This window comes from Cricetulus griseus, chromosome 7 (genome assembly GCF_003668045.3).
Source record: "Cricetulus griseus strain 17A/GY chromosome 7, alternate assembly CriGri-PICRH-1.0, whole genome shotgun sequence".
Taxonomy (NCBI): Eukaryota; Metazoa; Chordata; class Mammalia; order Rodentia; family Cricetidae; genus Cricetulus; species Cricetulus griseus.
Genome location: NC_048600.1, coordinates 13679350 through 13705319, shown reverse-complemented (window position 1 = coordinate 13705319; position 25970 = coordinate 13679350). Strand labels below are relative to the sequence as shown.

At 48.3% G+C, this 25970-nt stretch overlaps 3 protein-coding genes across 3 annotated transcripts; all 3 read left to right on the top strand.

The window, feature by feature from the left end:
* Window positions 1-886: 886 nt before the first annotated feature.
* Window positions 887-12565, top strand: Slc35f6 (solute carrier family 35 member F6). The gene is made up of 6 exons (XM_027424516.2): window positions 887-1065; window positions 8970-9042; window positions 9708-9879; window positions 10086-10298; window positions 11093-11203; window positions 11781-12565. The coding sequence occupies exons 1-6, from the start codon at window positions 989-991 to the stop codon at window positions 12251-12253; spliced, it is 1119 nt and encodes a 372-aa protein (XP_027280317.1). The 5' UTR covers window positions 887-988; the 3' UTR covers window positions 12254-12565.
* A 391-nt stretch (window positions 12566-12956) lies between these two features.
* On the top strand, window positions 12957-17031 carry LOC100760954 (40S ribosomal protein S27-like). Its single transcript, XM_027424517.2, has one exon. It carries the CDS (start codon window positions 16724-16726, stop codon window positions 16976-16978), a length of 255 nt encoding a protein of 84 aa, XP_027280318.1. The 5' UTR covers window positions 12957-16723; the 3' UTR covers window positions 16979-17031.
* Window positions 17032-19690: 2659 nt separating this feature from the next.
* Cenpa (centromere protein A) lies at window positions 19691-25061 on the top strand. The gene is given in 5 exon segments (NM_001246717.1): window positions 19691-19866; window positions 21671-21762; window positions 22163-22240; window positions 22500-22656; window positions 23963-25061. Coding segments are annotated over 4 exon segments (390 nt in total). The 5' UTR covers window positions 19691-19781; the 3' UTR covers window positions 22635-22656; window positions 23963-25061.
* Window positions 25062-25970: the final 909 nt, after the last annotated feature.

The following is a 25970-nucleotide window of genomic DNA, read 5'->3' as shown; positions in this document are numbered from 1 at the left end:
TCTGGGCAGCATTTAGAGGGGTCCTGAAGGATAAGTGGGGAGGCTTCATGAACAAACTATACCCATAGAAAGAACCTGAGTCCATGACCCCAATATACACACATACACACACACACCATCACCACCATCACCATGACCCCAATATACACACATGCACACACACACACACACCATCACCACCACCAGGGCCACTCACAAGCAAGGCCTTGAGTCCTTGGACGTCTCTGGGTTTAGGTTTTCATTTTATTTTAATTATTTATTTACTTTGTAACCTGGGCTGGTCTAGGAGTCCGTATATAGCTGGCCCTGAGCTCCTGTTCATCCTGCTGTCACCTTCCAAGTGCTGGGATTGCACACCCAGTCTGTTCTTTTTAGTTTTAGCTGTATAGCACCCAGCTGGAACTCTTAATGCTACTTACTGAAAGATGCGAGCAATTCAATGGGCTGGGATCCCTAGGGACATCTCCCAGGCCTCCAGTTCTCTGAAGGTCCTGGAGAAAGGAGATTCCCACGCTGTGGCTATTACCAAGTCGCCAGGCTCAACCTCTCAAAACTGTTTATAAAAACGCTCTAAGATACAAAATGCTCTAAGATCGCCTTATCATCTCTGCATGATCCAAGCGCTCATTTTACAAACCAGGAGTCCAAGAGGCTGGGAGTAGTACTCTCAGAAGTAGAGGGCTGGCTTAGCACGCTTAAGGCACTAGCAGGGCAAAACGAAAAAGTGAGAGAGAAGGAGAGAAAGAAAGAGAGGAGGAGAGGGGGGCGGAGAGAAAAAAGAGAGAGGGAGGGGGAGGAAAGGAGAGGAAGGGAGAAAGGGGACAGGGAGGAGGACCCGCAGCAGCTCCGGGGCGGGGCTAGCAGGCACGGGGCGGGGGCCAGCACGGTCACATGACTCTCGGCCCGGAAGCTCTTGAGTCGAAGTCACCACCTCGCGGATGACCCGGTTTGTAGCTGCTGGTTCAAGTGATCTCACCTGTCCAACGCTATGGCCTGGACCAAGTACCAGCTGTTCCTGGCCGGGCTCATGCTGGTCACCGGCTCCATCAACACGCTTTCAGCAAAGTGAGTCTGGGTCGGGCCGGGAGGGGCCTGCTGGGCCCATGGATGCTGGGCACCCTGCGCCCTGCCCTGTCACCCTCCCATCGGCTACTCTCCAGCCCCACCAGCCCTCCACATTACCGAGAGCTCAGTAGCGCTGGTGTGGACGAAGGGATGAGAGGCCGGGAGGATGCGGGCATCTGAAGCCCGCTCTGATTGGTGGTCACTTCCGTCTCCGAGCCTCAGTTTCCTCATCTCTGAGCCGAAGGGTTGGATCAGTTCCTCCCAGCGGCGCTCTCGGTGCTGCAGGCAGAGACTGGGCGCTCCCTGCTGGGGCTGGGGGCCTGCAGAGGACGAACTGGAGCTCCTGCAGTGGCTGAACTGAAGGAATGGGGAAGCCAGAAGGTGGCTACTGGTCGTTCATGGAGAAAGAGGGGTTAGACTACATCTTGATGCTTAGTTGGGACTCCTATGTAGCAGAGGCTTGGAGGCAGGAAAGAGAGAGAAAGGCCAGCTCCAAGTGGCTTGGTCACATCATCAAATGCCCAGCTGGACTTACCTCCTCCATCATCAGAGGGCACACCGACCTGAGGAGTGACTTGTTAAAAGTGACAGGATTGAAAAAAAGAAAGAAGTGGTGTGGTCAACCACGTGAGGCTGGGACACTCTGGCACTGCTTGCAGATGAGAACACCTGGCAGGTGCCAGTGAGGCGGGAAACACAAAGGCGGGTGGTAAAAACCAGTTCCAGAATGAAGCCACAAGGCTGACCCACAGTATCAGAGTATCTGTCTGAGAGAAATGTCCTTAGCCCCAACCAGAAGGTAGCTGACCACTTCAACTCTGGTGTGTGGGAGTAACAGTCTTCCGTAGGACGGTGCATCATGAAACTGGGGAGCCCAATATGACCTCCTTCCTCTATCATGGGCAGAAAGGCCTATCCTTTGTCTTGGTGGTTCTTTGACAACACTTCATCTGTACCTATCTCAAAGCAAGGCCTTTCTTCCTCTCTACACCATCTAAAATCCTCAGTGTGACCAGCACCTGTCCTTTGTCCAGTGTGCACATGGACAAGAGTGGACAATGGTCCTTTCTAAGTCCAGTTTCACTTCCTACTGGGTCCTGTTAGGCAAGAAGAGTTGGTGTGGTGACTCCAGTAAAAGGTTTCCTGACCTCCAGGGCTGTGCTCTGGGGTTCCTGGGCTTTCCGTTGGCCTCTGCGCATGCAGCTCGCTGTGAGCCTTGTGTAACCATTTCTGATTTACTTCTCAGGTTTCTTTTGTCTCACAAACTATCAAAGCTGTGAAATGCTTAGGAGAGAAGCAGTCACTTCAGCAGGTCACCATAAAGTACCCATAGTGTAGGACAAGAAGGCAGAAATGACCAAGAGAAGGTCCCTGTGCATGCATGCCAGGCACAATGGGCCCCCTCCCTCCCCCTAAAGGAGGGCACAATCTAAGGAACCTAGAAGGGGGCCTGTGCATTTTTTGGGCTTATCTCTGAGTGTCTTGTGATGAGATTCTCGCATCAGCCTAACATAGCTTCTAATGCTCAAAGTGGCTATTACCCTGTCAAGGCTGCTGTCCCCAGGGAGAATCCAAGTGGTCATTTACTGCTTAGATAAACCAAGCTGACTCAGTCATTCCTTTAAAAATCTCCAAACCGGTCAGGTAGGAAGCCAGGGGATCCTCTGTCCCAGGAAGCCCCACCCTTTGAGGCTGCCAGTCAGGAAGAAGGCACCCAGGTGAGAGGTTTAACCTTTGATCCTGTCCTTTGCCCTGTCTCCTTGTGTCCCCTTCCATTATACTCCCCCTTCACGTGCCCCTGACCCTCATCCTGAGATAGGACCCAGAGCTGGACTGTTAACAGTGTTCTGAAGCAAATAGTGAGAAGACACTCTGCGAAAAAGAAGTTTGGGGGAGTATACCATATACAAGTACACCGTGATGTAATGTGAACTACCATTTGAAAATGGTGTGGCTGGCCTGCGGTTTCCACTGGGTGCGGCCCCCTCGGCAGGAGGCACGGGGGAGGAGGGGAGTGTACAGTCAATACACAGGACCCAGGCCTACCAAGTTACAAGCTTGCCATCCTTGGACATGATCTCAGGGAGGGAAGTTGATGGATTCATCATCCCTAGATGGGAAACTGAAACGCAAAAGGTTCAGTTACACACAACTTCAACTCACCTCCCAAGTGATGTCTTCAGTCTCAGTCTGAGTGATGGTCCAACTCTAGAATCCATGGGTTTAACCCTCAGTTAGGAGCGGGGCTGGATACCTCACCATTCATTTTGGGAGACCAGTTGGTTATATATTTATTTAGCTTTTGACACAGGGTCTTACTATATAGCCCCTAGCTGGCATTGAATGCAGGACCCTCCTGCCTTCACCTCCCAAGTATTGGGTTTACAGACATCCACTACCATGATATTGTTATGAACAGAAATCACCCAGTTTGACCCTTACAGTTTACCCTCAGTTAGGAGCGGGGCTGGATACCTCACCATTCATTTTGGGAGACCAGTTGGTTATATATTTATTTAGCTTTTGACACAGGGTCTTACTATATAGCCCCTAGCTGGCATTGAATGCAGGACCCTCCTGCCTTCACCTCCCAAGTATTGGGTTTACAGACATCCACTACCATGATATTGTTATGAACAGAAATCACCCAGTTTGACCCTTACAGTTTACAAAGGAAGCCCCTAAATAAGTTGCTTTTTGTAACTTGGCTTACTGACGTCAGGAGTGGGTTGACACCCAGGCCTCAGGACTTTAGTTCCACCCCATACCAGTCTTTAGGACTGACTATACTGCCCCAAAGTCCTGGCTCCCTAGGCTTTCTTCTCTTATCTCCCTACAGTGTCTAGAAGGTGTGATTCTATAAATAGCATCTCCTACTCCCATCCTTACCCTCAGGGTACCCTCCTTATGGGACTAGACAGCAAGCCTCTACCTGGGTCAGGGAATTCTGTCAATCATCCCACTTGCTCAACTTAAGAGCCTGTGGCAGACGTGTAAGAGGAGCTCATTGCTGCCTTTCCCAGAGTCCCTGGGAAGATTGGCAGGCCCAGATGAGGAAGCGTCTGAGGGTATATGCTGCCCTCTTTGCAGGGACCACAGGTCCGCTCTCTTCTGCCCACTCAGCAGGTTTTAGAAGACCACAAAGCTCTATCACGTGCCCATAGAGAGAAAAGCCCTAACTGCTGCCTTGACTAAGGTCCCCTCCCTGGGAAGTGGCACTTCTCCTTTCAGTGGCTGTTTCCTCATCCTCTCACCAGCCAGTTCCGTTGACCAAATCCCTGAGACCAAGCCATTTATTTTTTACCTGATTCAGTCACCAGAGGAACCAAGGTCAAACAGATCCTTGAGCTCCCTGCTAAGCTCCCAAGGTAGCCCCATCCCAAGCTTCTGAGGGTTGAAGAGCCCACCCAGCCAGGGAGAGCATATGAGCCTGACTGTAGCACCTGTCTCCACCTGTGGACAAGAAACTTCTTGGCATCACCAGGCCTTTGTAAGAGAAAAAGCTCCCACTCAACTTTTGTTCTTGGCACTTTGCCCCTGCCCTTTGGGTTCTTTGAATGGCTTGACATTGTGGCTACTATGTTGCTACAGGACCAGCTTAAGAGAGCCGGTTCAGAGGGCAGAGCAGTGAGAGGGAAAGAACATGAAATTTAGAAGCTGTGTGATGAGAGGAAGCACTGGGTCTCTGTGAGCCTCAGTCTCCTCAGCTGTAAAATGGGTATGATAAGCTCTGCTCTGTTCCCCCCAAAACTATAGAAAGGTCTCCTCACCAACAGCAATGGGAGTGCTTGCCACCGGGAGGTTGGCCACCAGGTATCCCCTCATAATAGAGGGCCACCTACTCATGGGGAAGCTGTGGCCCTTCTGAAGACCCCTGGATGAGACAAAGAAGCTGTCTCACTAGCTTGACAAACAGTGCAATTCAGGAGGAAATGGTAGCAATTCTGCAGGAATCAGCGGTGACTGGGCATATCAGACATTTCTTCAGTCTCTGTCACCCCTGTGTGTACAGCTTCCAGAATGCTGAGCTTTGAGTATGAGTAAGGAAGGCCTACCGCAAGTGACTCACCACCCAGCATAATTACCCACCCCGCAGCCTGCCTGCTGACACTCAGGGAACCCTGAAAGGAGCTGGCCTCTGTCAGCAGAGGGTGCACCCTCTCTAGCCTCAGCAGGAACAGGCTGGAGTAAGAAGGCTGGGGAAAGTTGAGAGGGGTGAAAGCACAGAACTGGACACTAACATTCCCAATACCAGCCCTGTTGTGCATTGTTAATCCTATGGCCCATCTTGGACCAAGGGTTCATCTATCTGTCAAATAAGGGGGTTTGCAGGATAATGGCCAAGTTTCTTTTAGTTCTACATGTCATGGCTGTGAAACTTTGGAGACACCACCCAGAGAACCCTTCTAGCTTCCTCTGCCTCAGGCAGCAGAAAGTATCCAGATAATGAATGCCCCCCACCCCCAGGAACTTGTTAGCCAAAGCCCAATGAGACCATACTGACCCTACCCAAGGGAATGTGGTTCTGACTTCACATGGAACCGGAGGGGAAAGGGACAGGGAGGGTGTGTATTGAACACTTGCTGGAGGCCTGGTCTTACAGGGGTTGTATTATCTACTACTTTTGACACTTGGCCTGGGAACGTCTGGAACACATCCAGCCTGTGTGACCCAATGCTGAGCCTTCTGGCTGTTCTCTGTTTCTGATGGTGAACTGCAGTGGGGCTTGACCACAGATACGCATGTTGTCAGCTGGAAAACCCTGAACTTTTCACCCTGAGCCCGCATCACCCTCTGAAAATGAAGACCTTTGTGAAGCTTCACCAGACCGCCCATGCCTGGTACAAGCAGTGCTTGACGAATTGCATGTTAAAAAAACATATTTGTGATGGTGCACACCTTTAATCCCAACAGAGGCAGGTGGATCTGTGTGAGTTCAAGACCACCCTGATCTCCATAGCGAGTTTTCAGCCAGTCAGGGCTACATAGTGAGACCCATCGTCAAAGGAGGAAAATAAATGTTAGTGAGACTGGAGAGATGTGGTGAAGCACTGCCGGTCAGCCAAGTGTTATCTGACGGTAGGGGTCACAGCTGGCATCCTCAGGCACTTACTTTGAGGCTTGATTTTTGGATCCTGTCTGTGAAACACTCACCATGAGCCCATACCCCTACCTACTCTTGTCTCCTCCCAGGCCTGAAGAGATACACTGGACTGAGGCTGACACCTAGTCCTTTGGTTGGATAGGTTCTTAGATACAAAGAGATTCCATTTCTCCAGTGGGAAGCCAGCCAGCAATGCCTGTCTAGACAAACCAGGCTTACCTTGTAGAGAAAGCCTAGACAATTTTTAAGGAGAAAGGCTCAACTGGGCAGCCAGCCAGCTAACTCCCCAGAAGACAGGCCCATACTGTGCCTGTTGCACCATCAGGGGCCACCTCAGACCCATGGGAAGACAACATCATGGACACTGGGTTAGGGGTTAAAGCACCTATCACATGCCCAAGCTAGAGTCTGGAAGGCTCAGTCACTCAATAGAACCTCTTGGGCTGTGCTGTGATGGGCAGGGAGCAGTAGATGGAGTATGGAAGCTCCCGTGCTAAACTCATTCAGAACTCTGTGGGATCTGGATGAGCATTCGATGGGAGCGTAGATTGTGAACCCAAGCAATAGCCCAGGGTGCTGCTAAGTAATGGCCACACTGCTATATCCAAATCTAGAGGGTCTTTAGAGGGTCTTGGGTGTCAGTCTGTGATCTAAAGGGACAGCACCAGGATGAGTAGATGACGTCTATAACCACCATTTACCCCTCCACAAGGAAGCACTGGCCTCAGCTTGTGGTTGGCTGTCATAGGCTTGATGTCACTTCCCTTCTACCTCCTGGAGGAGCCCTGGCTTTCTCCCTTACTGGGTCAGTGGCTCTGTGCCCTCAGGGAAGCCTGAACCCTTCACTCAGCCTCACCATTTCCTCTTTATAGTTACCTCTCCTCGGCCTTCACAGAGGCTCTTTCAACCACAGCAAACATGAGTTCCAAACGGGCCTGCCTAGATGAAGCATGCATCTTGTCCGGGACCCCCACTCATACCCCATGTCCCATCCTGCCCGTGAGTGCAAGAGCCAGAACCAGTAGGAGATCAGGCCCCAGAAATGAGAGATGTTCTGTTATGTAGTAAGGGCTTTTAGTTCCTTTGGAGCTGAGGCTGGAACTAGCTATGTCCCATTCCCCTAGACTGTGCAGAACTCCAGACTTCTCCCCTGGAGCCAGTCATGTTAGAACTTCTCCTTTCAGTTGTCTTTTGGCCATTGCTCCTAAGAACCCTCCAGAAGCCCACCCCCTCCCATTCTTTGGGAACTCAGGCTTGTTAACTGGTAAGTGCGGAACATGGGTATGCTGCAATATGGCTGCCCTAGTGAGGCGTTCCAAGGAAGAGACCTTTCCAGAGAAGCCCTGGGTCTCGACCTTAGAGACGTCAGCTACCTGCTATGGGAACTACAGTGTGTATAAGCCTATGCTCATGGGAACAGCTAATGTGTATCAGCTAGAGTCAGGAGGCAACATGGCTGGTACAGTCAAGAGTTTGTCAGCTGACCTATGATGTCCAACATGAGGGAGGGGCCGCCATCTTGCCAGTCTCTTGCCTGGGCCATATCATTCACATGGCTTAGTCCTGGGCTCACAGGAGCACTTCCAGAAGTCAGCAGCCAGGAGGGTGGAGGATTAGAAAGGACTGGGGTAGTTATCCAGAAAAGAAAATTCACAAGGTCAGAGTGGCTCCAGGTGGCAAAGGGATCTCCAGTTAGAAAACGGATTAGTCTGGAGGCCATAGCAGCTCAACAGGAAGGAAAGTCAGAAGGAGCTTTTGTGCTTAGATGGCAACAATTCAGAATGATGGGTGTTGCTGCCTGAAGTGTGCTGGAAAAGTTCTAGGCTGGATGGGGACCATTTCCACTACTGGTCTCTGTCTGTGGTGGTACTCACTGGCTTTTGTACTCTATGGCAGGTGCTACATGCTTTAGGTATGTATTACAAGGGCCTTCTGGACTGTGAAGGATCCAGTGGTCATCTCCTCAGCCTGAATGCCTCTCTAGACAAGAGGCTTGACTGATAGGTTGGTGGGTGGGTGGGTTGGTTGGTTGGTTGGTAGGATGGTTGGTTGCTAGTTTGATTGATTGGTTGTTGGTTGGTTGGTTGGTTGGTTGGTTTGGTTGGCTGGTTTGTAGGTAGGTTGGTGGTGGGTCTCTATGCATAACCCAAGCTAGCCTCAAACTCACTGGGTAGCTCAAGCTGGCCTTGAGTTCACATCAGTCCACTTGGCTTGGCCACTTTAATGGTACGCTTACAGATGTGTGGCCCCATGTCCATATGACCAGAGACTCTTAACACTTTTCATGTACTGGTCCCTTTGACAGTCTGGTAGAAATCAAAGATTTCAAAAGAAGCCAAACAAGTTGAAATAAAGATATCAAATATTAGAGAGTAGATTTACTGCCAGGCTTGGTACATGCCTATAATCCTAGCACTCAAGCACCTGAGGCAAGAGGACTTCGAATTCAAGCCTGGATTATATAGTGAGAGCTTGTCTCAGGAAAAAGAAAAGGGGGAAAAAAATCACCTTGTTTTGTAATGTATATATTTAGTACACTCAATTTCAAGCAGTGGTTTTAATTTTATTTTGAGGAGTAATGGGTGTAATGCACTTCATATAAACAACACTAATGTAATAATAATACCTGATTTCTACAAGTTACAAGTCTATGTTTGCAAGTTGATAAAATACTGTCTTAAAACCCCTCACCATGGAGACAGGCTCCTCTGAAAAGGAGTGTCAACTGAGGCTGAGTGTGAATCTAGCCAGGTGGAGAATTCATTGTGCCTCCAGTCTGACAACCCTCTCTTTACTGCAGGTGGGCCGACAACTTCAGAGCTGAAGGCTGTGGAGGAAGCAAGGAGCACAACTTCGAACATCCCTTCCTCCAGGTACCAGCATATCTTCCTGGTATCTGCCAGGCTTCTTCTAGGCACCTCTGGGGCTGTTCTCTTTCCTGGCCTAGGGGTGAACCTCTCCTGGCTCCCCAAAAGCCATCTACCTATCTCCTCTCACAGAATAGGGTCAGAGTCCAAGAGTGCCCCAGGAAGGGGCACAGTCCTCCATGGGAGGTCTGCATGATCTTAATGAGTGGCCATGCTCTCACCACGCCCCATCTCGACAAATGGAAAGCACTAGCTCCAGTGACAAAAGTATGTTGTGCATTTCCCTTGAGCCCAGAACTCCATTGGGATAGGAGACATGGAAGATACCCCATTTCTGGACTGAGCGTTGGAAGGCTCAGATTCATCCCCAGTGTGTTAGCAGCAGGTATCAGACCTTCCATGAGTCTTTGAACCTAAGTCTGGATTGTAAAAGGTTGGCCTGATGGGTTTTTACACCATGCCACACACACCCCATAGGGTGTCCACTGAGATGTTCCGGGACCCCTGTGATAGACCCACAGCTACTCTGCTTTTGTTTGTTTGACATTTGGGGATTCTAGGATAAGCTCTTGTCTGAAGTGTGGTTATATTAAAACAAACAAAAAAACAGTATTGCTAAAGGTGGCCCTGAAGTCCTTTCCATGCTGAGTCCTCAAGTATTGTTCCTGCAGGCAGTGGGCATGTTCCTGGGAGAGTTTTCGTGCCTCGCTGCCTTCTACCTGCTCCAGTGCAGAGCCACAAGACAATCCGACTCCAGTGTAGAGCCGCATCAGACCTTCAACGCCCTACTCTTCTTGCCCCCAGCCCTGTGTGACATGACTGGAACCAGCCTCATGTACGTGGGTAAGTAAGTAACCTGGCCAGTGAGGCCATGTTTAAGAGGCTGCCAGTGAATCAGCGCCCCCACCCCATCCTACCCTCTTTCAGGCTTCACATGTGCACATCCAAGACTTAGTGAGCAAGTCATCTTGTCCCTACTCCCTGGGGATACCTTGGTGGCAGCCAGCCTTTGCCCTTAACAGCCATTGATCATGTCTTTCCTTTGCTAGCCCTGAACATGACCAGTGCCTCAAGCTTCCAGATGCTTCGGGGTGCAGTGATCATCTTCACAGGCCTGTTCTCAGTGGCCTTCCTCAACCGGAGGCTGGCACTAAGCCAGTGGGTGGGCATCCTGGCCACCATTGTGGGACTGGTGGTGGTTGGCCTCGCTGACCTCCTGAGCAAGCATGACAGTCAACACAAGCTCAGCGAAGTCATCACAGGTGAGGCCAGGCGGGAACCTGAGGCTGCTTCCCCTGTCCCCTCCTCTCTGGAAGCCTAGCAAAAAGTCATCCCACAGATTCATCCAAGCTCTGCCATCCGTGTGTCCTGGGTGGGGTCATATACCTGATGGGTACATGATGGGTAGAGTGTGAGGGAGACCAGAAGACTGTGACCATTGCAAGGAAGAGACAGACAAGCAGCATGAGGGAGCTGTCTGGACCCGTGGCTCATATTCACAAATACAAACTGCTATTTTGGAGAGGGACAGAAGGACCAGTTTCTGACACATGCCCAGCCCTATGCATCTCTCATCACAGTAGCCCAGACCCCCAACAGTACCCTCTGCAGCACGTTTTAAGATGAAGTGCCGGGAGGCAGAGGCAGGCGGATCTCTGTGAGTTCGAGGCCAGCCTGGTCTCCAGAGCGAGTGCCAGGATAGGCTCCAAAGCTACACAGAGAAACCCTGTCTCGAAAAACAAAACAACAACAACAACAAAAAAAAAAAAAAAAAAAAAAAAAAAAAAGATGAAGTGCCGACTCAGATTCACAATTAACCCTGAAGTGTTCTGTCTTGGGCCTGTTGCTTATGCAGTTCTCAGGCCAAGGCAGTTCTCTTGGGGCCTTCTGGAACCCCAGGCCAGCCTGCTGTCCTGCCCTCGGGCCAGGAAGACAGGACCCATATTCAACCCTGAAAAATCAGGAGCTGACTTGCCATTCTGTCCTTGGATCCTCCCGTCACCACCCCCAGCCCTAATTCCATGGTGCCCTGTTCACTCCAGCCTCTCTTCCTCAGGTGATTTGTTGATCATCATGGCCCAGATCATCGTTGCCATCCAGATGGTGCTAGAGGAGAAGTTTGTCTACAAACACAATGTCCACCCGCTCAGGGCAGTGGGCATTGAGGGTGCGTGTGGGCACAGGCCTGGGAGCCGTAGCTGGTGGGAAGGGTATGCTGGGGCAGCATGTGCTATGAAAACATAAAAGTAGAGCTCGGGGCAGGGCCTGGCAACCACTTGATACAGTGAGCCTCCATCCCCAGAGGGACATGGGCAAGGGGAGAGGAGACAGAGAAGGAAAATGAGCAAGACACATGCTCCTCTTAGAGGCAGTGACAGCAAGGAAGGGGCCAGACAGTACACTTGAGCTTAAACCATTCATACTCAGGCACCTCATTTGCTGAGCAGTTCTGAGTCTCTTAGGGCAGGAAAGGTGACCTTGGAGTCACAGCTTTCAACAGACAGGAGGAGGGGAGAGGGACTTCCTGACAGGGCGATGGCCTGAGTTGCCAGTTGTGAGTTTGGAAACCAGTGAGTTGTCCTTTGAGTGGGATTTAACATCAAGGCGAAGGAACGTATCCCAGGAGTGGACCACAGGAACCTAGCAAAAACAGTGGTTCTGAGATGAGAGACTGCCTACCTGTGGGCATGCTGGGACGCCCCAGGCAGGGTGGAGAAAGTGATGAGCATCCTTGCTTCCTACAGGCTTCTTTGGCTTTGTGACCCTCTCGCTGCTCCTCGTGCCCATGTACTACATCCCAGCTGACTCCTTTAGTGGGAACCCTCGTGGGATGCTGGAGGATGCACTGGATGCCTTCTGCCAGGTGGGCCGACAGCCCCTGATTGCCCTGGCTCTGCTGGGCAACATCAGCAGCATTGCCTTCTTCAACTTTGCGGGGATCAGTGTCACCAAGGAACTGAGTGCCACCACCCGCATGGTGCTAGACAGCTTACGCACCGTGGTCATCTGGGCCTTGAGCCTTGCACTGGGCTGGGAGACCTTCCACCCACTGCAGATCCTTGGTTTCTTCATCCTCCTCATGGGCACTGCCCTCTACAATGGACTGCACCATCCACTGCTAGCCTGCCTGTCCAGGAGCTGGCATCCCCCAACCCAAGAGGGTGAGCAAGAGAGACTGTTGGGTGACAGCCGGACTCCTATCAATGATGCCAGCTAAGCCCATGGTGGGGGTCTCTGCTGCTACCAGATGACTGAGGCCATGCAGACTGGTGGGCTATGAGTGCCCTGTCCCCAAGGCCTCACCCCACCCCTCCCTATTGACCCCTTTGGGCAACTGCTGCCAGAGAGGATGGCAGAACACCAGGTCTTCTCTTATTCCTGAAGCCTATAATGTTGGGACACAGCCTCCACAGACCTGGGTATGGCATCCACTCTCAGCCCTCCGAGTTCTTCCTGCAAAAATGTGAACTTGAATGGCAGGAATTTATAACCCTAATATTTCTGTGTAATACACTAACTTGTTACAGTAGATTATCTAGCTTATGAATCATAAGCTACAAAGAATTCAGTGAGAAGGTTCAAATCAGAGCTAGAGATGTATTCTCCAAGTTTAAGCCTGTCTGGAGACCTAGGTTCCAGTTCAGACTTGACTGCAGACTCCGTGTGTGCACCAGGTCTGTCCATTCTGGAGCACAGGTGAACATGGTATGGTTTCGGTGCCTTGCAGCCCCAGCATTCTGTGGGCCTCTGGTTGTCACTAGCATTAGAAAAGAGGAGCAGTATCTCACCATGGTGGGTTTTGGGTTTTTGTTTTGTTTTGTTTTTTGCCACTCTGCAGCCCTGGCTGTCCTGAAACTCATGATGTAGACCAGGCTGGCCTGAAACTCATGATGTAGACTAGGCTGGCCTCAGACTCACAGAGACCCACCTGTCTCTGCTTCCTCAGTTCTGGAATTAAAGGTGTGTGTCACTATGCCCAGCACCTAAATGTTTTGATGCTCTGTTCTTCATACTTCAAGGCATCTCTTCTTGGGAAAGACTACAGGGGGGTTTCAGGCAGCCCTTGGAAATCACTTCATGAGCCCATTTTGTTTTGTTTGAAGCAAGGTCTTCTGTAGCATTCAACTTCCTTTATAGCCCCGAGCTGGCTTCAAACTCAGTCCTCCTGCCTCAGCCTCTCAAGTGCTGAAATGACAGGCATATGCCACCATGCCTGGAGAGCTTCCATTTTAAGGTAAGGAGACTGAATTTCATAACTTGTTCAACAAGAGGGATCTGTCTCTAGCTGTGAGCGTGGGCCAAAGACCTGGGAGAGCCCTGGTCTCAGCAGCCACATGGCTCTGTGTTAGTGAGACCTGGAGCATCTGTGGCTCACAGCCCCACTCCCAGCAGTCTGGGCCCAGAGTACCCACCAGGATGACAGACTTCCCAGGATTCTTCCTTATGGAATAGTTTGGCATTCCCAGCATTGGGTTAAATGCTCAGTCCTCACACAGGTACAGAGGGAAAGGCACTCCCAAAAGGCTAAAGTGATATATATACACATAGAGCCAGTATCCCAGCCAGCCAGGTTTGTCTGGTTTGAAACCTGTGGCCCACTACCACATGGGTCTCTGTGGGTCTTCGGTGGATTTCTATGACTGGGCTAAATGCCTAACATAGTGTTACCTGCAGGTACTCCCACCCTTAATAGAAGAAATGCAGCCCTTAATCCCAGCATTGCTCATGGGAATGGTTGAGTGGCAGCCCAATAATAAACAAAACCCTAAGACCTTTCTTAAAGAGATTGTGGGCAGAAGAGGCCTTTGACAAACAAGGCCCTCAGTGTATAGTTAATTCCGACATTCTCATGGTATGTCAAGGAAGGAACTCTCTGTTCCATCAGCCCTGAGTCCCAGGAACCCAAGCTTCTCTAGACTATACTGTGTGACCCAGGGAGAAGTAGATGAGGACTCTGTGCCCACTTATTCAAGGAGGCAGAGACAGTGTGGCAGCTGTCCTGAACAAAAACAAACGCTGGGGCCCTACCATGTTGCTTTTGAGTTTATTTTTTTAAAAAATGGAAAAGGTCAATATTGAACCTTTTTTTAATGAAAGAGAAACGGCATAAGAGAGCCCAAGTGTAGCATCTAGAATGAATGTTGAGTGTCAGAAGCACAAACATCATTTACTCCTTCCGAGGAAGACAGTAGAGCCCAGGGCCAGGGAGATGGCTCAGCAGGGAAAAGCACTTGCCTTGAAAACCTGGTGGCCTTAGTTCAACCCCAGAACCCTCAGTGGAAGGAGCAAGCTGACTCCCAAATGTCCTCTGACCTCCACGTGCACGCTGTCAACATTCACATGCAGATCATACATGTGTAATAATAATTGTAAAAACCCTGAAGGACACTAATGCCCAGAATGGGAAGGACTTCCCGGAGGTCACAGCCTATTACAATGCCAGGTGCCCTGGTTCGTTGCCCATCCCATTGTGCCACAGATGGGTAGACCAGAGTTGGTAGCCAGAATCTCACCTGCCCTGGACTGCCCAACCTGTGTTAAGCAGGCATGTGCCACTACGCCCACCTGCCAACATCCTCTTAAAACCCAAGATCAGCAGGAGACTCTGTTAAGTCTTAGAAATTTGGATTGCCCACTTTTGGGGGTTATGGTAAAACAGGATTTCTCTGTGTAGCCTGGGTGTCCTGGAGCTCGGTGTGTCGACCAGGCTGGCCTCGAACTCAGAGATCCGCCTGCCTCTGCCTCCCGAGTGCTGGGACACTAAACCCTTTTTTAGACATGGGGGAACGTGGTTCTTGTGAGTGCTGCCATGGCTCCCCTGACCTTAGTGAGAGCAAATGGAGACCTGGGTTTGGCAGCAGTGGCCTATACAGTCCATACTTCATGTTTAACATCCTATCTTAATCAAGAGTCAGTGTGAGTATAGCATTGGGCTCCATTCTGTACTACTGTCATTTATGACTTACATGATGTCATTTGCTGCAAGATAAAACTGGTAGCCCAGAAATCAGGACACGTGGCCTTTTGTAGTTTTATGTGCCCCTTGCTCCCCACAGGTGCACCCATCTGAAGGGCTCGAGAAAGGCTGCCACAAGTCTGGAGAAGCTTGTGAGGTTGGTCTGCATCTTGGGCATTCTCAGAGTTAAGAATTCGTTTATGGCCTCAGGTTCATCAGAACACTCACCACTGCACCTCTATGTAAGCACTGCAAGGAGCTGCAGCATGGACTGCAGTGTAATTAGCTGCCTTCTGTGGGCACTTCCTCTTTGTGCTTCCAAATCATTTTTCAGTGCTCTCCCAGGATCCAAAGCAAATGTCCCCTTCCACCTGGCATCACAGAGGGAGATATGTGGCAGTCAAGTTTAAAGTGGTTTTCCTCCAGAAGTGATAGAGAAAGAAGCAGTGGTTGTCGGTGGTAGAAAGGGCCGAGGACCAGAACACAGTTTGCCTCCACAACCTGCTGCAGGAGGCAGGGGAACATTCCTTTAGAAAGTGTATGCTTCGTATTCTTCATCTTCAGCACATTTGGCAGCACCTCCACTTTGGGATCATTCGAACCACATAGGCAGAATCAACTTTAGTGAACCTTATCTACTTTTTAAATGCGTGTGAATGTGTGTGCGCGCATGTCCAAGTGCATGTGTGGAAGCAGATGTATGTGAACATGTATGCATATGCATGTAGAAGCCACGAGACAGCTTCAAGGAGACACTGTTCCCAGCTTACTGTACCGTAGTACTAGAGCAAGGGCTGTGGGCTCCATTACCAGAAAAGAAAGGCATAGCCCAAGATAGAAGGAAAGGCAGCTTCCTAGTCAGTTACTTCTCCCAGTGATGAAACAAGAGTTACTATCTTACTGTGCAACATCGAAACTATCATTTATGGCAGGCAAGTGAATCTCCAAAGTCATGGAGCTAGTGAACAGGAAGCTAGAATCCAAGCTTATTAAAAGCTTATACATGCCCTTAAGCTGACCACAGTCAAGGTGGGGATTGTGTGTTCTGATCATGAAAATGACCCTAAAATATGTGTGTGCGTGTGTGTGTGTGTGTGTGTGTGTGTGTGTGTGTGTGTGTGTGTGTTGGAAATTAAACCCAGAGGCATCATGCTTGCTAAGCTAGCCCTCTATCAATGATCTATATCCCCAGCTCTGTTTTTACTTTTGTTCTTGAGTCTTCCTCAGTTGTCTAGACCAGTCTTGGGTCCTGTAGCCCAGGTAGTCCTTGAACTTTTGGTCTTCCTCAGCCTCCCAAGTAGATGGGATGACAGGTCACAACCACCGTGCCTATCACTATTGACATTTTTCAAACCAGACTTGAGCCCCCTGGGTGTGGTGACACCTCAATCCCATAGTTCCTTGAGTTAGATTGTCACTGCTCTCTTTCTCCCTCCTTCCCTCCCTCCCTCCCCAGTAACTTCTCACTGTATTGCTCAAACCAGATTGTATCTTTTCCAATTAACACGAGTAATGTGGTGGTTCCAAAGTCCCAGGTCACCATGTTGATGCCAAATCAGCAAAGCATGTTATAGGCTACAATCCCTGGGCCTGAATGATCTTCCTGTCTAGAGTAGCTGGGACTTTAGATATGTGAAATTGCACCCACTTCTCTCTTCAGTAAAGAAAAAATAAAACCACCATAACAAGCAGTAGTGTCCTTTCCAGTGGTGACGACCTCCCTACGGGAACATGCCTCTGGAAAAGGATCTCCTTCATCCCTCTCCAGAAGAGGAAAAGCGGAAACACAAGAAAAAGCGCCTGGTACAGAGCCCCAGTTCCTACTTTATGGATGTGAAGTGCCCAGGATGCTATAAAATCACCACAGTCTTTAGCCATGCACAAACGGTAGTCTTGTGTGTTAGCTGCTCCACTGTCCTCTGTCAGCCCACAGGCAGAAAAGCAAGGCTGACAGAAGGATGCTCCTTTAGGAGGAAGCAGCACTAAAAAGCACCTGATTCAAGATGAGTGGGAACCATCCCAATAAACACATTTTGGATTAAAAGAAGCAGCAGCAGTGTGGTGACATCACTAGGTGTGGGGTTCAAATCCTGCCTCAGCTGCTTTTCCTATGTGCCTTAAGTCTTGGCTGAAGGAGTCTGTCTCAGACATTATGGCACAACCAACTAATTTCCCCCTTTCTCCTACGCTGAACTCCCCAAGAGTTCTGAGAGTTCCTATGATCTATAATTTACTACTTTTGTTCCATTCAACTGGTCTAGAGCTCAAAGATGACTAGTGTTCACCTTGACATCTTCAGCCTACTTTGCTTCCATTTAGTTTATTCAAAAAAAAAAATCAGGGTCTGGAGAGATGGCTCAGTAGATAAACATACATGGTATCTCACAGTTTATAATGGGGTCTGATGCCATGTTCTGGAGTAGACAGAGCACTCATATACATAAAGCACAGAAATAAATCTTTAAAAAACCATCGGTAGTTCAATTGGTTCAAAAACCAAAATATATAAAAAATGTATACATTAATAAACACCCCTCCTTCTACCTTAAGCCACTCACTGCTGCTTCAGAGACTGTTAGTTTCATCAATTTCTTAGGAATCTAGATTCTGTCTTCCACCAGCTTTCTACTTCTAGCTTAATAAAGGGCTATCTGTCTAAAGCAGAGTTCATAAGTGAAATTTTCTCTGTCTAATTAACAGTTGCTAAGGATGCGGATTTCTTCAGTCCATGTTGAACTAGATAACTGGAGGTGGAAGGTGGGATCATCTTTCTGTGATTTGACCATACCTTAAAAACTTAGAACCCTCCTTTTCTCTTTTTTATAGTAAATATAAAATTTTGATGGCATTAAGAGCATACATGTGATACAACCACAACTGTCATCAGTCTATAAGGCTGCTTTCACTTCCCAATTGGAAACTCTGTCCCCACTCAACAATAACCCCATTATCCACCCTCCCAGCTCCTGGAAACCACCATTCTACTTTCTCTCAATGAATTCAACCACTCTCATACCTACCTCATGTCAGTGGAATCATAGACCAGTGATCTTTTTGTGACTAGCTTATGTCACTTAGCATAGTGATTTCAAGGTTCATCCATGCAGCTTATGTCAGAAATTCTTCCCTTTTTAAAGGTGAATAACACCATTGTATATTCATTTTCTCTATTCATTTGCTGATGGACACTCAGGTACTTTCCACTGATTGGTCATTGTGAGTAAAACTGCTATGAATGAATGAATATATATATATATATGTATGTATGTATGTATGTATGTATGTATGTATTCCTACTTCTGGTTCCTTTAGATATATAACATGGACCTCTAAGTCATATAGTAATTCTTTGTTTTGTTTTTTGTTTGTTTGTTTGTTTGTTTGTTTGTTTTTCAAGACAGGGTTTCTCTGTGGCTTTGGAGTCTGTCCTGGAACTAGCTCTAGTAGACCAGGCTGGTCTCAAATTCACAGACATCCGCCTGTCTCTGCCTCCTGAGTGCTGGGACTAAAGGTGTATGCCACCACCGCCCAGCATCATATAGTAATTCTATGTTTAAATTATGTGTTTGTAGGTAGCATACTGAGGATTGAACACAGAACCTTGTATATGAGGCAAGTGCTTTAACATGAGCTATGTCAGCCTTTGTTTGTTTGGTTTTTTGTTTGTTTGAGACAAATTTTACTACATAGGATGACTAGCCTAGAACTCACTAAGCTAGGCTGCCCTGAACTTAGAGCAAACCTCTTGCCTCTACCTCCCAAATGCTGGAATTAAGATCCACAGATGAAGTCAGGGCACCTATGGCCCCATCTCCCAAAGCCCCCACCCCTGAGCACTGCTGCACTTGGGACCAAGCTTCTGTAGGACATTTCAGGTTCCAGCCATGACACATTTCCATAGCAGCTGCACCATTTTACACCACCCACCCCAGTGTTGCAGAAGGGTTCTGTGAAACCACTGATTATATAAGGAGATTCTTGATTAGAGTACACGTTCATGGTAGAGCATTTAGAAAACTCAAAAAAGCAAAATGACGAAATTGAAATCCTCTTTATTCTAATTGCAGAGATATGACCCGAATTCATATTACTCCCAGGAGAAAGGGAAAAGCTGTTTTTTTTTTTTTTCTCTGACAGTTCTGTCATGGTGTTCAATAGTATAGTCCAGGAACAGTGCTGGCTCGTGCCCTGCCTGGACCTTGTCCTCAGATCCCATCGTCCTGGCTGTCCCCTCGACCCTAGAAAAGTTCACGGTGTTAACCTGGCCTCTGAATCCTATTTGCTGGTTGCTCTCGGGAGGGTCCCTCCCGGGAGCTGTGTGGAGTGTCACATTTTTGGGCGGTCTGTTTCTCCATTCTCAAAGCCACACCAACGTTGATACGAAAGCGTAAAACGTTTGAGGGAATGAATTCTAAAAACTCACCACCTACATCAGACTGAGTTGTCCTTTTGCCCAGAGGGCACCAGAGCAAGCTAGTCGGGTCAGTCAAAGATCAACACGCAAAATGTGAGAAAGCCCCGCCTTCCTTAGCTTCTCCAAGTGCCCATTGGCTGACTCTGCGGCCAGACCCTCATTCTCACTGGTCCTTGTGGCTGTCGCTCCACGGTGGCGTTCCAGAGCCAGCCACTGAGAGTCACGGAATTGGGGATTTAAAAAATGCGGTAGGCGGGGTGGGTTTTTTTCAAACTGATGGCGGCCGAGCTCCTGCGGCTCTGACACGCTCAGTCACCTCGCTCTCTCGTCGGGCTTAGCGGAGGCGGCGGAGCTTGGACCCACTCGCGGCCAACCATGGGCCCGCGCCGCAAGCCGAGGACCCCGAGAAGGCGCCCCTCCAGCCCGGTCCCCGGACCCTCGCGACGCAGCTCCCGTCCAGGTAAGCGGGCCTGCCGGAACCTCAGCTCTGAGGGTGCTGGGGACGGCCGGCTTGAAGAGGGTTCCGAACCCGGGAAACCACAGGCCTAAGGGTAAGGGTGCTGAGAACACAGCTCAGGCCTTCTGGAAGAGCGACAAGCGCTGTTTAACTGTTGAGCAAGCTTTCCAAGCCCAACATTTTATTATTTTACTAGCATACTTGGTCTCCCCAGCCTAGTTCAAATCACTGGCGTTTCTTCTGTCCTCCCTTGACTCACAGTTGAGAGTTCTGTCCACGGCCATTTGGGCTGGAGGCATGGGGCAGACGTGATGCTGGGGGAAGCTGAGAGTTCTGGATCTGGATCTGGAGGCAGCAGGAAGTAATGATGACACACTGGAGCTTCTGAGACCTCAAAGCCCACCCCTAGTGGCATGCCTCGTCCAACAACGCCACATGTCCAACTAGTGCCACTCCCTATGGGCCTGTGGGGCCATTTTTTCAGACCAGCACATTATTATTTACATGTGTTCATGTTTGCCTGCATTTGTGTGTTTATGTGTGTGTACACGTGTGCACGCACACCAAACCTAGAACCTCTGCAAGAACAACAAATACTCTTAACCAATGAGCCATCTCTCCAGCTCCAATTTTTATTTCTAATCATATGTATATGCACCGTAGTACAGGTGCCCAAGTCATTAGTGCCCCCTGGACCTAAAGTATAGGCAGTATGAGCCACCTGATGTAGGCGCTAGGAGCCAAACTTGACTCCTCCTTAACAATGATACACACTCTGACCACTGAACCATCTCTAGCTAGGCCTTAATTCATTTGGCATTCTTGTTTTCTACTAGATATGTTTGCCTCTGGTGCTTTTAGTTGTTTTATGTTTTGTTTTGTTTTGAAGGCGGGTTTCTCTGTGTAGCCCTGGCTGTCCAGGAACTCACTCTGGAGACCAGGCTGGCCTCGAACTCACAGAGATCCTCCTGTCTCTGCCTCCCGAGTGCTGGGACTAAAGGCGTGCGCCACCACCACCTGGCTCTTTTAGGTTTTTAAAAGTAAATTTTTATATTATTCATCTTAAATAGTCTAATATCAGTTAAGTTTCCTCTTCAACATTAGGGTTAGATGTATTTTTTCTTTGTGTTTCAGGGGTTTGAACCTGTGGCTTTGTGCATGTTGATCAAGCACTTTACTGCAGAGCTGCATCTCTAGAGCAGAGGGTTTTTTTTAAGTTTGGTATTTTTATTTTCTAGTGAGAATTTGAATTTTTACCAAAGGCTGTGGCTTCACAGCCCGCATTCCTAGCATTAGCACTGAATTATGCCACTTCTAAGGTCCCAACTTGGCCTCTAATGAGCACTAGCCAACTATCTTTACTTCCCTGGGCCCAAGACAAGCAAGATAAGAGATCCGTACTAGGTAGTATCTCATTCCCTCCAGCTGTTACAAAGAAAGAAAGGACCTAAAAACTGAATAACGAACTTGGAACATCTAGGTGGGAATGGGAAAGATATGAAATGCATGGGACCCAACAGGAAGGATCTGTTAGGAAGGAACTGGGATTTGAGAAAGGCTTCATGGAGTTAACACTCCAACCCAAAGGCCCAGACTGCACTCACTCTCTTAGTAAGCCTGTGGTGAGCACCTGTGTGTCTTTTCACACTCAGTGTGTGGCAAGCACTCGTGTGCTCTTGCTGACTCCACCAACTAGAAAAAAGAGAATCCCTGCTCTGTGGAGTATAGTGGCAAGGTTTGTCTTCAGCTGGGCCACAAGGTACCACTTATTTCCACAGCACTTCCCTTATGACCTAACTCTCCTCAGGTAAGAGGCGGAAATTTCTGTGGCTTAAGGAGATAAAGAAACTGCAGAGGAGCACCGACCTCCTGCTAAGGAAGCTTCCTTTCAGCCGAGTTGTGAGTTCTGGGGACACCCTCACTCTGCCTTGGACCACCTTTGCTTTAAGCCTCCCACATATGGGAGATTTCTGCTTCTTGCTGATGTGGATAAAGGTTGCTTCTAACCCTCTGGGGCGCTGCACATCCTCGGTTTTTCTGTTGCTGATTTCTCATTACTGTAGTAGAGCCCTCTCACCCAGTTTCCCTCCATACCCTGGAGATTGCCTTTTCTTCTCTCCACCCATAAGCTATGCCAGTTAAAGCTCCCAGGAGTCCGCACCTACCCTGAGCCAGGCCCTTAGATCAAGGGCAGCACATAATGGTGGAAGTGAGGATGCTTAGAGATACTTGGAGAAAGACCATCTACTCTTTGATCACTCTGCTATTCTCAGCTCATCCCCACCCTGCTCCTCCACAGGTAAGAGAAATATGTGGGAAATTCACTCGAGGTGTGGACCTATGTTGGCAAGCCCAAGCCTTGTTGGCCCTTCAAGAGGTAAGAAGGAGTAGGTATTGGTAAAGGCTAAAAGGGGGAAGAGCATCCCAGAATTCCACAGGACGGCATAAGGGGTGGGTACCACAGACTGTTCCTGGCCTCCTGAAAAGAGTAGCCAATGGGCAATACCTGACAATTTGGGAGGGTCTGATGGGTGGCCATTGGGTTCACCCCATTCTTTACTTCAGTCCTTTGAGTCAGTATGTCTCCAAGAAAAAACAGTCCAGGTCCTTCATCCATGTCAGTCTTTGTGTCCCAGGCAGCAGAAGCATTTCTAGTTCACCTCTTTGAGGATGCCTATCTCCTCACCTTACATGCCGGCAGAGTCACTATCTTCCCCAAGGACATACAGCTCACCAGGAGGATCCGAGGCATTGAGGGAGGACTTGGCTGAGCTGGCAGTGTGCTGTGTGTCCGTAAGTCTTTCCTGCTCGAAGTGAGTGCTGCTTGTTGCTGGGAGTGGATATTGGTCTGAAGGGGAGAGTGTCATGCATCCTTGGTCCCTTGCCAACACACCTATTTGTTCCCTAATTAAGGTCTGGCCTTTCCCAACTGCTTGGGAGGCATGTGTCATGGTTCGTGTCTTTTTGTACAATGTTAAAATAAAAGCTGGATGTAGTGAGTGGTTCATGCTTGTAACCCCAGTACTTGGGAAGCCAAAGCAGGAGGATAAGGATTTCAAGAACATGTGAGCATCTCACTCACTCAAGTGCCAGGCAGGATGCAGCTGGCACTGCATAGTGAGAGCCTTCTTCAAAAAGAAGGGGAGATATGAGCTGTGCTCCATATAGCTGGTAGTACGTCTTGCCATTTACAAGGACTGGGTTCCCCCCCCCCCTTTTTTTTTGTGTGTGTGTGGTTTTGGTCTTTGGTTTTTGTTGTTGTTGTTGTTGTTTTCTTTTCAAGACAGGGTTTTCTCTGTGTTGCTTTGGCTGTCCTGGCACTCACTCTGTAGACCAGGCTGGCCTCGAACTCACCGAGATTCACCTGCCTCTGCCTCCCGAATGCTAGAATTAAAGGTATGCACCACTATGCTTGCCCTCAAATTCCATAATTTTAAAGAAAATTTTTCTTTTAAAAATGCCTTGTTAATAAATAAATAAATAAATAAATAAATAAATAGAAATGCCTTGTTAGGCTGGGCATTGGTAGCGCATGCCTTTAATCCCAGCACTCAGGAGGCAGAGACAGGCTCTGTGAGTTCAAGGCCAGTCTGGTCTACAGAGCAAATTCTAAGACAACCTCCAAAGCAATACAGTGAAACCCTGTCTCAAAAAACAGGGGCTGGAGAGATGGCTCAGAGGTTAAGAGCACTGACTGCTCTTCCAGAGGTCCTGAGTTCAATTCCCAGCAACCACATGGTGGCTCACAACCATCTGTTATGATATCTGGTACCCTCTTCTGGTGTGCAGATATACATGGAAGCAGAATGTTGTATACATAATAAATAAATAAAATCTTAAAAAAGAAAAAATACAAACACCCCTTTAAAAAAAAAACAAAAACAAAACAAACAAAAAAATGCCTTGTTAGCCAAGCATGGTGGTACATGCCTTTAATCCTAGCACTTAAGAGGCAGAGGCAGGAGGATCTCTATGAGTTTGAGACCAGTCTGGTCTACAAACCGAAATACAGGACAGCCAGGACTGTTACACAGAGAAACCTTGTCTTCAGGGAAAAGAAAAAAAAGTCTTGTTAGTAAATGTGATTCCTAAATTTCAGAGCCTACACGTGGGACCTTCTGGAGCCACAGTGAGCCCAGTGGTGTCTGAGGAGCTGCCTGGACTCAGCTGGTTTTGAACAACATGTACTTGTTGCCCTTTAAACTTTCTTTCTGAAGAAAAGACTGTAGCTTTTCTCTGTGACAGAGAGGAAAGAAAGGACCATCTGCATATGCCCATGGACATGAGTGTTTGCAGACCACAGGTCAACTTTGGGGTGTGAACAGCTCAACCATATAACTGTTTAAGGGTTTTGGACACACGAGATCTGCCGTGTTAGGAGGGGATGTTGTTATGTTAGTCTTTCTGGTCTATGTACATCTTTTACCATATGTTTATTTGTACTTTCATTTAAAATATAAGGGAGGAAAATCTGGGTGAAATGTTTGAATCTGTTGTATGGAGAGCCCTGGCAGTTCCTTGTTAGTGCCTGTCAACAAACATGCAGCTTTTCAAAACCAAACTAGAATTGATTACAAATCTTCCTTCCCTTCCATGCTAGGGCTTGAATCCAAAGCTTTGTACAGGCTAAGTGTGGACTATACTGTTGAGCCATATCCATAGCCTGAAATGAACAGTCTTTCTAATTCCTACCAGTAAATGCCTATCAATATCATCCAGAAAGCCTGTCATAGAACTGGACATTTTATTCTAAGCTGTAAATCATATAAAATGTATCCTATCAGTCTGGAGTGTTAAAATGTGTTTTCAGTATTTTTACAGGAGTTTCTTTTTAGCTTATTTGGGGAGATGTAATAAAAAATTTCTTAATGAAAAATTAAAGTTACTGTCCTAGGTGTTACAAGCCTTTTTAGTAAATATTGAGCTCGTTTTTTACACCATTTGAAACAGCCAAAATGTAAACAAGAGATGTGAGTGGTTCGGATTTGCCACCGATGAGGTGAACACACACAAAATTTGCTCTTTTGTTGGCAGTAAAAGAAATGTAAGAGGTTTCCAGAAAAATAGGCCACAATGCTCTTGGACTTGAGGTGAAAACAGCTGTGAGCACTAAACAGTCTGTGCTATTGATGGAGACATGTCAGCTGATTGAACTGGAGTTCCAGGTTTTGCTATTTAATAAACTTTACCCTTTGCAAGCATTTGCCATTTGGTCAGATATATGCAAACAGTCAAATAAAGCTTATCTGTGGGGTTTCTAGTCTTCTTCCAAGTGCCAGGTGGAATGAAGTATTCCCAGCACTGCAGTGTTTGTATGAGAATAAGTGATTTACATCCTGGTAACTAATGGAATGAAATGTTAAAATTTACTATACATTTTAAGAAGGCCATCTTCCCAGAGCAGGAATACAAGTGTGTGCTGACATACCTGGCATTTTAATGTGGATCCTGGGGACTAAACCCAGGCCCTGTGGTTACAAGGTGGACACCTCAGCAACCAACCCATCCCCAAGTGTTGTTGAGTTTTCGCATTTTACCTCTGTTACAATTTGGTCTGGAAGGTTCCCTGCTGCCCATGTGTTTGGGCTCTTTAACCTTGAGAGGCATGGCTGGGGAAGTAGCTATAGGCCTCGAGGGCTCTAGTTTGGCCTTGCTTCCTGGGTGGGGACCACACCAGAGAGTTGCTCCAGTCCCTCTGCCTTCCCCTACCCTGATGGATGTTATCCCATGAACCAAGGGCCAAAATAAGCCCCTCCTCCCACAAAGTGCTTCTGTTAGGTGTGTGGTCACAGAGCAAACTCCTGCTATGTGTATTTGCCACCCACCTGTCTGATCCTTGCCTTTCCCGACTAGGTGATTGCATCACTCTATCCTTTCCCTTCCACTGACTTAATTTCTGCTTTCATGTTTTTAACACCCAAGGCCTTTTTCTTTTTAAATGTTTCTTTTTTATGCAAAATGCCAGTCAGCATTCACTCAAACCGAAACCACTACAGCTATTTAAATCGGAGGTATTGTCGAGGCGACTAATAACTAATAATCAGAAAGATGGAAGGCGACAAGGGAAGGTCAGGGAGCTGCTGGTGTCCCAAACCCACCCTCACAGC

Bases quoted from the DNA above. Each gene is read 5' to 3' on its own strand.
- Slc35f6 (XM_027424516.2), top strand. From the start codon at position 989: ATGGCCTGGACCAAGTACCAGCTGTTCCTGGCCGGGCTCATGCTGGTC. The intron at 9,043-9,707 runs GTACCAGCATAT...TTGTTCCTGCAG, and splicing joins TCGAACATCCCTTCCTCCAG to GCAGTGGGCATGTTCCTGGG. The intron at 9,880-10,085 runs GTAAGTAAGTAA...TTCCTTTGCTAG, and splicing joins AACCAGCCTCATGTACGTGG to CCCTGAACATGACCAGTGCC.
- LOC100760954 (XM_027424517.2), top strand. From the start codon at position 16,724: ATGCCTCTGGAAAAGGATCTCCTTCATCCCTCTCCAGAAGAGGAAAAG.